At 34.4% G+C, this 12350-nt stretch overlaps 1 protein-coding gene across 4 annotated transcripts in view; it reads left to right on the top strand.

Moving 5' to 3' along the window:
* LOC150092484 (uncharacterized) overlaps positions 1 to 12350 on the top strand; it is a 356538-nt gene that overhangs the window by 334630 nt on the left and 9558 nt on the right. For 2 of the 4 annotated variants that reach the window (XM_090414744.1, XM_090414743.1), the window contains exon 11: positions 12192 to 12223. In XM_090414744.1, coding sequence (XP_090270870.1) covers positions 12192 to 12223 — 32 coding nt within the window. Of the gene's footprint in view, positions 1 to 952; positions 1265 to 12191; positions 12224 to 12350 lie in introns of those variants that run through there. The other 2 variants (XM_090414746.1, XM_090414745.1) reach the window with 1 other exon arrangement.

Here is a 12350-nt window from a genome sequence, read left to right as displayed (position 1 = left end):
AAATTAATACAACAGAACACTTACATTAGAAGTTTTATTTGCATAAAATTTCTGCCCAGGTATCAAAAAATAAACAAGGCACAGGATAACACAACCCAACTGAAGTTTAACCGTATCATATGAAGAGTTCAAATTTGATTTGTCAAAGGTTTCTGAATGTATTCTAAAATGATTCAGTTTAATGCATGTTTGTACCTATTAATAAAAGCAGCCAGCTAATATCTTCTCTCAATCAAAGGTAAGCTATTACCTTTGGTCACTTTTTACCACTTTCTCTAAGTGGAGTATATTGGACTCCCTGTCCATGATATTCATCCCACTTTGGACAGACTGGTCATTTGACTTAACAGAGGATACAGAACATAAAGATTTGTTGAACTGCATAAATCTAAATATGATCATGGAACATGGAGTGGACACTAATCTAGGATCCTTTAGTCAAATAAATTCTTTCACAGTTCATACAAAATGAATTCTTATTAATGAACATTCAGAAGTTTTATAACATTTAAAAGTCAGTCATAACAGAACTATTTTAAATCGGAAATCTGGTATTTCTCACAATTTAGTATATTGTACTAAATTGTGAGAAATAATTGATAAGTGTTGTTAGATACACTTAATCTGTATATTGTCATATTTTACAACTACACCTCTGTATTATATTGTGTTTCCTAACAGTGTATTGTTTTGTTTCTTTGCATACATTACACCACATCTTTTTGATTTGACCTTCAACTCAAAAGGTCAATAGCTTTTTTTTTTAACACATTTTTATGTGGTTATTTTTGCTAATGTTTACTTTCTCATTCCTTTACTATAGCTGCTATATGAAAGGATGATGAATATTTGTATATATATTAACATAATTTAGTTATTAAACTAATTTTCATGTACTTATATGTAGCTGTTCTGCTGTGAATTATTCTTGATGCCATTCTTTTCCTCTTAGTAAATAGGAATATGCAGTTGTGTGCAATTATGCAAACTTCATGAAAGCTGAAGTTCATGGTTCTCAAAGTGCACTTAAATACTGTCATAGGCAAATCAGTATGGCTACCAGTTTAATCTTGCAAAGCTTTTTATGTAATATAATGCAGATATCGGGGATATCACTTGTAATTTTATATTTAATTATAAGTTTAATACCTATTGAAATCTATCAGCATGTCAGATTTGAATTGCTATCTGTAATATATGAATTGTATTTGATTATTATATTTGAAATAATAAACAGATGCATGTTCTTTCCATAAATTCTCATGGAAAGAACATGTAAGAAATGTGTTATTGAGTGTTACGGATACTGAGAAAGATGAACCTTTATACTAAGATGAAAATTTTGCAATAAATAAAATTTTACCTAAATGATTAAATATTTTTATTATATGTTCACCGTTCATTCTAGTAAGTTCATATGTTTTATGTTGGTCCTACCTGTGAAAGATTATGACTACAATAAGGGTTAAAAACCAAACACGAAATTTGTTCATGACACTTCTGCCACCATAAATGAAAATGTTGTACTGAATGTGTAAAATCATCTGTCACCTAGACTTACTTAAATATCCATACCAAACTTTAATTTTATATGTTCTCTTACTTCATTTTTATTTCTTTAACTCTTCAATATCAGTGTACTAAAAAGGACGCCCCCCCCCAAATATAAATATGAACACTCAACTAAATAAGATTAAAAAAAAAAAAAAGAGGAGCTTTGGATTCTAGTTTTTAATCGAGAAAAATAAATCATCCAACTTTACATATATTTAACACAATCACTCTCTCCCTATATACAAATGAACAGAAGTTGCAAAAAAAAAAAAAGTGTGTGCGTAATGGAACAGGGTTTCTTAATGATCATAGCTCGATAACTGGATGGAGACTGGATCTCAACACTCAAGAAATGCAGAGATTTGACCCAATTAGCTATCAATTTGGATACTGACCAAATGAACAAGAACGAGGCATTTAAAGTAGAGTGATGTGGACAAATTTCAAAATGAAAAATTCACCTATGATCCCACAGAGGATTCTATTAAGAAAGGAGTAGGGAAGTTGTTTTGAGTCATTAGAGTGCATCTCCCATTAACACACACACACACACACACACAAAAAAAGCCTTATTCCTTTTAGAGCTCTAAACAGCAAATAAGAAACATACTAGACATGCAAAATTACTTCCAGAAAGTTTATCCAAGAACGCCATAATTACATATGAGTTCTAGAATCAGAGGGTGTTTAAGACATCCTTCTCATGTCATCAAATTGGCATAATATGTCCAGACTACATCAACTTCTGTTTAGTGAACATTGCCTCCAAGGATATAGACATAGCTCATTGGCATTACAGTCGATTGTAATTTGATAATATTTTCCCCATGACATAGCTCATTGGCATGAGACAAAGATGTTGCACAACAGTCGATTGTAATTTGATTAATATTTTCCTTGAGACGTGTGAATCCCTATATTATTATTATTACAGGCTACTCCATGGAGTCCCTAAACATCATGTCAAGCACTATCTAACATTTGCAAGTATTTATCATACTTTGCTTTAAACTCATTCACAGTCATGGTACCCACAACAGACTCTGACAACTCATTCTACTCATTTACCACTCTCCAAGCAAAAAAATATAGTTCTAACACCATTGCTAACTACACTGTTGCTCAGTTTCCAAGGATGGCCCCTAGTTCTCTCACCACCAGACCTGTTCTGAAAAATTTCCTCTGTATTAATCTTGTAAAAACCCTTTAGTAATTTGTATGTCTCAATCATATCACCCCTTTCCCACCTGTCAACCAATTTGTGTAACCCACAAATCTTCTGCCTGTTCTCATAAGGTTCATTCCATAGACCTGTTATCATCTTGGTCACTCGCCTCTGAATCCTCTCAAACTCTTCCTCATTGCCAAGAAAGCCAGATCTGCATGCAGTAGTCAAGACGTGGTCTTATCAAGGCTTAATGAAGAGGAATAATAACCTGCTTGTCAAAATATTCTTCAGTAACCAAGTAATCTTCTGATGAGCTGCTTTTGCCACTTTTGCTGCGTGCCCTCTAAACTTTAACTCCCTATCTTCTCAATTTTCTGGACTGCTAATTTTCTTTCATACTCTGCTTTTGCCTTTCTTACCACACTAGTGCTTTGTACTGCTGGTCACCTTTCTCCTTGAATTCCCTCTACAATTTTTTTTTTTTGTAGCTGTAGCTTAATGATGACATTCGTCCATTTAACCCCCACTTGATTTACTTTCCTGACTCTGGGTATGCAGTCTGCCATTACTTCCTCCAAACACTCCTTTACCACTTCCCATCAACATCTAGCCCTTGCAGTTTCACATGCCTGGCACTGATCCAAGTAATCTCTTAAGCTTGTCAATACTTACCAGTCCTGTAATTCCACATATACCCCATCTTAACTGAAAATTTCACACATTTAGCCACCTCCCACATCAAGATCATACGATTGCCCTCACCAATTGGTGGCAACCTGGTCATATTGGTTATAGACAAAAATTCTCTGGTGCAATTACTAGATCAAGCATTCTTAAACTCATAGTATACCCCATCACATGCTGCCTCAGTTAATTATTCTTTAGTAACTACATAAATTCCATCTTCTTCCACTCGTGTGTCCTTTTCTCTTTCCAATCTATGTTCCCATAGTTGCAATCCCCCCATAATAATTACTTTCCCTCCACTCATTGAGATTTGCTGATGCATGCTATCCTCATCATCCTTTCCATCCCCTGGTCTATAGAAGCATCTAGCTGTATATTTTGTTCTCCAGGCCTCTATCTCACACTAGATAGCCCAAATGTGCTATTTTCACTGGCCTGTATCTTAACTTCTACTCTCTCTGGTTGCAGTTCATCAGCTGTCATCAGTAACATTCTCCCATTCTTTTCTCTCTGTCCTCCTTGAAAACACTATACTCTTCACACATTCTATTCCACTAACTATATCATCATTTTCTGTCATCCATGTCTCATTAATGCCAATAACCTTTAGCCAGGAGGAACTTATATGCCATTCAGTCATTTTTGACTCTTGTTGATCCCGTGAACAAAGACTATCCATCCCACTCGACCTCTTGTCCTTTCTTTCAGTAATTGTAAGTTCAAGTTGGTAAGTTCTTTTATGTTGTTCATCCAACTCTTTTGTGGTCTTCCTCTTCTTCTCATTCCCTCAATCTTCCCCAACATTACTGCCTTTTCAATGATGCATCAAATTGGCATAATATGTCTTGTGATAGAGATGTGAGATGTGATAAGATAAAGATGTGAGTAAGGCCACTTTCGTGGCCTTACTCACATCTCTATCTTTCATAATTTTTGTCAGGTTTAACATTACTTTTTTCCCCATGACTATCCTTTTAATTTCATCTTCACATTTATCATCATTTCTGATTCTGGAGCCCCAGTAAATCATAACTTTCAACAATTTCTCTTTTATCTCCCTCTATTAAAAATTTATTTAAATTATCCAACTCTATCCAACAGTTATCATTCCGTTGTATAAGACCCTGATCAGACCACACTTGGACTATTGTTCTCAGATTTGGTCTCCAGGATTTCAAGGGGATAAATTAACTGTGGAAAGGGTACAAAGGCAGATAACAAAGATGGTTTCAGGACTGTACAATGATAGTTATGAGAATCGGTTGAGGGAATGTGGACTGCAGAGTTTGGTGGATAGAAGGCGAGGTGATATGATTGAGACTTAAACTGTTGAGAGGTGGTTACAGGGTTGACACTGGGGAGTTCTTTTGCTTGGTTGAACAGCGGGAAGGAGTGATGATAAGGGGCCATCCCTGGAAGTTATGAAAGGAAACTGTGAGCAAGAGGGTAAGGAGTGGTTTCTTTGCATGGAGGGTGGTTGAACCGTGGAATGCATTGCCTGATAGTGGTGAGAGCGAGAATGGTCAATGAGTTTAAGGAGTGGTATGATAGACTTTGTGTTTCCTAGGAGGGACCTCCCATGATGAGTCTTGATGGACTTGTGTTTCCTAGGAAGGACCTCCCATGATGAGTCTTTTGACTCCTTGGAGACCTGAATAATAATAATAAAATTGCCAGAATGCATCACTTTTGTTTTGTTGATGTTTAAATTAAACCCGGCTTTGTTACTTTCCTTCTTAACCAATAGAATTAACTGCTTTAGATCCTCCTTAGTTTCTGCTATGAGGATTGTATCATCTAATGTCATAAATTATTTATTTTTCTGTCACCAGTCTTAATTCCAGCTGGATCTTTGTCTAAATCAACCATTCTCATAATCTATTCACTAAAAATATTAAAAAGGTAGGGCAACAGTATACAACCCTGCTGCACCCCTTTTTCCACTCGAACATTGTCTCTTTCTCCAAAGACTGTTTTTACTGAAGCTGCTTGGTTGTCACACAGCTCTCATATCAAGAGAATTAATGTTCAGATATTCCCATTGATTTCATTACAGTTCACGGTTTGTTGTGATCCACACAACCAGAAGTTTTCTTATATAACCAATAAAACAGATGAATACTTCCTTCTGAAATTTTTCTGTTCTTTCTTTCCATAATCCATCTCATGTTTACTATTTGATCTCTAGTTCCTCTACTTCTCCTAAAGCCTGCCTGTTCTTGCTATTTCTCTATTCACATATAGCTCCAACCTTTGTTGGATCACTTTCACTGTAACTTTACTTCATGTGAAATTAAAGCTATGGTTCTATAATTCTCACAATTTTAGGGATTGATGTTTTCCAATCTCTAGGCCAGGATATTTTCTTCCAAACCTGTTGACAAATTTCAGTCAATATATTCACTACTTCATCCCCAGCTGCTCTCAATAATTCCACTGACACACCATCAGCTCCAGGAGCTTTTCCTTTGGCAGCTGTTCCATTGCTGATATCACTTCATTTTTCATTACGATGGGTTCTTGAACAAATTCTCTCCTTTCAAATTCTCCTTCAATATTATTAACTTTCTTATACAAATCCTCTACATACTCTTTCCATCTTTTTTTACAACTCCTAATCTAGGGCTAAACTTCCCTGCAACATCATTTATTTTTCTAAACAGATCTCTTGTTCTACTCATAATATTACCTTCTTCAGTTTCCTTGCATCTTTTGTTTAGATGTTTTTCCTTATCTTTCCTAGCCTGTCTTTGGAAATCTGCACTCAGATATCTAACCCTTTCTTTGTTTCTCTGATGTTTAATTTTCTTCTTTCCTGTGCTATTTGGATAGCTTCTTCTAACATTGAAAATCTCAACTGTATTCTGAATGGTGAACCTATAGAACAAGTAAAACATTTCAGCTATTTAGGCACAATTTTTAGTGAAGATGGCAAATTAAATATTAGACAACAGAATTAGTAAAGCTTGTATGGTAGGAGGTCAGCTGAATAAATTTATATGGAATAAAAAAGAAATCAGTCAAAACACTAAATTAACTGTACACAACATAGTGTTCAAATCAGTTTTAACTTATCAATCTTAGAGCTGGGTTAGAATTAAAACACTTGATCTAAGACTGGAGACCTGCGATATGAGAGTTCTGAGAAAGATTAGTGTAGTTAACAGGTGGTATCAATAGCAATGTCACATTAAAAATAAAGATATTAGGAAAGAACTTGCTATTGTTAACATTCAAGAGTGTTAATAGAGTTAATCTCAGGCGATATGGTCACTTAAATGGAATGGGAGAGGAAAGATTAGTAAAATAAGTGTTCTTTGCAAGTTTGACAGTAAAAAGACCAAGATGTAGATGGATTCATACAGTAAAAAGTGTCTTAAAAAACAGAAATATAAGTGCTGGTAATGTTGAAGTCTTGACAAATAATGGATTAATTTGGAGAAAAATTGATCAGAAGTTAATGATATACTGAAAAATTTGCTTCTGCATTTACTCTACAAAACCCTTTTATTGACTTATGTTTCTATCATATCTCCTCTTTTCTGCATACCATCACTTCATAATTTGTCTATCCTTGATAGGGAGCATTCAAAGACATGTCACCATTGTGGATATTTCTCATATTGGACACCCCAGCTGTTCCATTGAGACTTCCAGAACACGAATGTATCCATTGCTATAATTGATGGAAGTCGCTTTAATTTTTATTCTGAGGCCTTATTGTATTAACTGAATATTGAAGCAATTGTCATTACCAAAAGTTTAGGAGATTCTTACTCTCAGTAAATGTAAATAACGATATTTTTTTTACATCATTAGTTATGTCTTAATGTATTCAGATACAGTCTCTAGCTAGTCATCTGTCATGAAGTGAAATCCATTGTTTCGTGTTCTTAATTTTCAGGATATTTTTTTTTATTAAACATTCTTTAGTTTATGTGTATCTGGTTATTCATCTTGGTCACTTAACCTTGAACGTCTGAATTTCACATCCCTAAGAAACCCAGGCAACCAAATCTGTGCACAAATATGGTACAATCATAACTTTATCTCTACTTGTCAATGTCTTTCAGCAAACTTACTTTCTGTTCAAGGTAAGCTATGAGCAAGGATTTCCTTTTTTTAAAATAATGCAATGACTCAAAGATAATTCCTTACTTCACTAAATTTAAAGGAACCATCAAACTGTCAGGTATGTGCAGGCAGAGTTTCCTGTGGGGGGGAAAACCTTTCTACCTCTGTGTGAGCTTAGCCATACAGTGCCTTGAAGTACCTTTGGTATGACTCATATTATGAACAAGCAGAAAACTCCTTAGAACGTTATAGAAGAATATATTAGAAACATACCGAAGGTCAGTGCTTCAGCTCTGTCCAAACATTTACTGACTCCTGCAATATCCAAAGTATCAGTCTGTAAGACAAAGATCTTACATTGAAACACATGACCAAGAAAGACAGTGGAATCCACAGAAATTCTGCTCAAACACTAGCTATCTGAATATAAACTGCAATCTATCAGCTGTCTACTGAACTAGGATTCAGATAATGCATAAGTCCAATAACACAAGCCACCAGAATAGCATTCAGCCATGTTTTAGAATAATGATGGTTATTTTAAATGTATATTTAAAATAAATAACGACGGTACATTGCGCCCTTCGATTGGAATAGGCCTAAGTTCGATTCTCGTCGCGACAGGAGGAATCTTTATCTGGTCGATTTCAATCGAAGGTGAGTTAGCCGATCTCATACGGAGGTAGCAGGGTTTTTCTCCCAGAAACTCGGGTTTTTCATCCCGCATACATACAAATCAGCCCTTCAGAACACATGCAATTTACAGACAAAAATTACTAGTTGTGGTGGTGTTGGAGGTGGGCGGCAGATGGCATTGATTCGTAGTAGAGGTTAGGTGCAGAGACAGTTGTAGATGTCCTCCCACGATGAGTCTTCGGACTCCTTGGAGGTATCGGGAATAATAATATATTTTCTGTTTTTATGACTTTCTTCTCTGTATATTTGTCTTCTTTTTCTTAATCCTTCCTCTTCTACCTTTATGGTGTCGAGTTTTTCTATTCTTGTAACCACAACTCGAGGATAAGGTGGTTGGCTCTATGCCTCCTGGTGTGTCTGTGTCCTATGTCTGTAGATGCATGTGTTCATGGGGCCTGTTCTGGGAGACGAAAAACCAGAGTTTCCAGGTGAAAAAAAATCCCACCTCTGTATGAGACCGGCTAACTTACCTTTAGTCAAAAGAGACAAGGTAAAGGTTCCTCATGTCACTGACAGGAATTGCACCCAGGTCTTTCTGACCAAAGGGTGACCAAATCTATAACAACTGAGCTACGGAGGCTAACTGCATATTTGTACCCAACCTAATGAAGTCCTTTGATAGGATAAAACTGATAGTGTCAATAGATTAACAGTATTAGTTTATTCCTTATTATAGGTTCCTTTGGCATTAATAACCATATAAACAAAAATTTATTTTATTTTTTGTTTTATGTTGAACTCCAACTACTTACTGTCCTCTTCCGTCGGGGATGGGTTGAGTCTTCCATGTTTCCACAACAACCTCCAGAAGTCTCGGTTTCTTACATGGCTGGCGAGCTGTCTATATGTTTGTAATCCAGAGTTTATCTTTATTGTTGTTATCCATTTAGTTCTTGGTCTTCCTTTTTTTTCTTGCATACAGAGCAAGGCTGGGTAGTCTTTTAATGGCATTCTCTTGACATGTCCATACCACTGAAGTTGTCTTCTTTTGATCTTTTCGATTAATGAGTCTGTATATTTTAGGTCTTGTCTTACAGTTTCATTTGTTTTCTTTTCTGTCCATTTTGTTTTATTTTTCTGAGACATTTCATCTCGAAAGCCTCCAGTAGATGTTAAAAAGGTATGGGGAGATGGGACATCTTTGGGCTACTCCTTTATTGAAGTTTATTTTATCTGTTGTTATACTATTGAATTTAATTATTGCTTCTGTGAGACTATAATATTTTTCTAAGAAGTTTAGGGTATCTTCATAGATTTGTTTGTTTAATATTCTTAACACGTTCATTGCCAATCGCGTGATGCGAGTTCTCACCAAACGGCCGATCACGCGTTATCGCGTGGACGTCGCTATCAAGTTTCTAGGCGGAATATTATAGCGGCCACAGCGAAATGGCGCGTAATATTTATATTGGCCACTAGGGAAGGGGTCGACTTTTGTGGAGTGGGGATGGCTGCCAGCCATTGTCTATGTTAGCCAGTGCGCACAGTGGCAGAGTTCGGACAAGGCGATGACGCGACGATTTTGTTTAGTTATTTGTTGATTTAACGTGCTTGAAGTTTGGTTTTATTTATTTTGAGTATTGTTTTTTTTTTTTTAGTAAGTTCCCTATAAACGTTGATTTTTGATAATTTTTTTTTCTATTTGTACGTTATTTTTAAAAATTCTATGTGATTATAAAAGACTGATAATTAAAGTTATAATTATTATATTTAAATGTTTTTTATTTGTAAAATATATATATAACTTATTTGACCAAATTACATATCACATAATAGATATTTAGAGTACATAATAATAAAAGCATATAAATAATATATTAACTTCTTTTGAGCACAATAAAAACTAAATAAAATAAAAAAAATTTGGCCACCACACGAAATTCCAATTTTCAGCTTGGCAATGAACGTGTTAATAAGGTTACTCTGTTTATCGAGTCGAATGCCTGTTTAAAATCTATAAAACAGTAATAGATATTTTTGTTATGTTCCAAATATAATTCTGCTAGTCTTTATATTATGAAGATCTGATCCAATGTGGAGCGATTCTTTCTGAAGCCTGCCTGTTCTTCACTAAGAATGATCTCATGTGTTCTTTATTCTGTTCATCACCTTTCTTGTAAATTGGTATGATAATTCCTGTTCTCCAATCTTCTGGTAGTTCTCCTGATTTAATAATTTTGTTGAAAAGTGTGGTAAGGAATTTTAAAGTTCTTTGCTTTCCAGAGTTCTGATGGAATTTGGTCTATCCCTGGTACTTTTTCAGATTTCATTTGCTTTTGAGCATTTTCCACTTCCGATGGAAGGATCATTAAGGTGTCATGTCTTGAGTGAGTGTGGGGGCTTTGTTATTAGGTAGTTGTTTTTATTCTTAAAGGTTTCTTGGTAGTGTTCCATCCATATTGCCTTTATTGCATTTGGATTTCCTGTTTCCTTGCCCTGATGGTTGATCATTGTTAGCAGTAGTTGTGAAAACTTTTTTTGTGATTTCTTTGTGTTATGTAATAATGTTTTTGAGTTATGGTGTTTATATGCCTCATTGCATTACTCCAACTACAGAAGGCTATAAATATCTAATACATTTTAAATTTACAGTGGACTATGGATTAGATAAGCATTCTGTTCTACATACCAAACACAGAATATTTTCAGGCCTCTAAGCAAGGTAGTGGTCTCACACCAGGCATATAAAATTAGTTTACCTTAAAAAAAAATTCAAAAATATACCTACAATGGGATTCAAATAGAAATAATTTAAATAATAAAAAGAGAGGGAAACAACTATCATTATATTATTATTCATGTTGTACATGAAAATGTTACAAAAAATCAAGCAACAAATATTCTTTCAGATACAATTATCTGCATTTCTCCAAACTTGTTAAGCTCAGTTGCCTCTCACAGCTAAGTAACTTGGCTTCATAGAACCTTAATGTTCTGAAGGGACAGTTAATTCTATCTGTATAATGTGCACTGTTCTGTCAGTTGTGTACATTCTTTGGCTAGTTTGCTGGTTGTTTAGGAAGGATGAACAAACTCAAGTATCTGATAGAAAATTCCTGTCACTTTTGTGTGATGAGTGGCTAACTCACCTTAAATCGAAAAAAATCTTAGAAAGGTTCTTCATAATGTAGATGGAATTAACATCTTCCTAACTAAAGGGTGTCATTGTTGACCGAGTTATGGAAGATTTCCCTTTAGTTGGAAATATCTAGGCTTCAGTTTTATCTGGGACAAATAATATATAAGGTCTATTTTTTTAGACAGAAAATGGGATAATGATTTCCAGGCTAAAGAGAGAGGGACTATTATTAAAAACTTCCATGAGGTCTAAAAAAAACCATCACAGGAAGACAATACTAATCATAACTAATACAGATAAGTATCATATTTGCTTGACCATGTAATATGTGCACTGAGCAATGCATTTTTACACATCTTTCTGTATATAATAGTATATACCAGTTTCAACTTGTGAGATCATTAGAAAAGAGAATTTGCATGTATTTGTCAATTAATCATTTCATTGAACTTTTGAATACAGTTACCTGTCTGTCTCCCTGATGGCAATGTTATGCTGGATAAAAAAAGGATATGTACGTAGGCAAAGAGGATAGACACTATTCTCTTTGTTTTAGTTTATATAACATATGACAAAGTTAGATGGCTCCATCAAAGAGCCACAGGCACCAAAAATTATAGCAATATATTTAGGTTTGTGAAATACAAGGGGAAAAAATTATCTAATCAAATTTTCTATCCAATTAAATAATATATAATTTTAAACTTTTAAGATATGCATTTATGAAATGTAGTAATATACTTTTGATATGCATTGCTAAGGGTCCAACAAGTTACTCAACTTAAAAATTTCTAATACTAAACATTTATAAGTAAAGGGAAATTATTCAATGTTGTACTTTATTTTCTGTTTTGTATTTATTTCAGTTACAGTTATTATCCTTAGACATTTTTGAAAGGAATGTCATGTAATTATATGTATTTTCATTTTTAGTGATGATATCTACTCAGAAACTGAATCTGAAGGTATGGTTTTTTTTAATTGGATATGTGAATTGTTTCTTTATACAATTAAAATAAAGAAATAAGGTTGTAATATTTGAAAAAATTGATTAGCAAATTAAATACAATAAATTTCATAATAGATAGGAAG

The sequence above is a fragment of the Typopeltis vanoorti genome, chromosome 25, assembly GCF_054136105.1.
Source record: "Typopeltis vanoorti isolate ZY-2024b chromosome 25, IOZ_Tvanoo_1.0, whole genome shotgun sequence".
Classification (NCBI taxonomy): Eukaryota; Metazoa; Arthropoda; class Arachnida; order Uropygi; family Thelyphonidae; genus Typopeltis; species Typopeltis vanoorti.
Note: the sequence above shows the minus strand (reverse complement) of the source record. Positions and strands in the feature narration are given on the sequence as shown.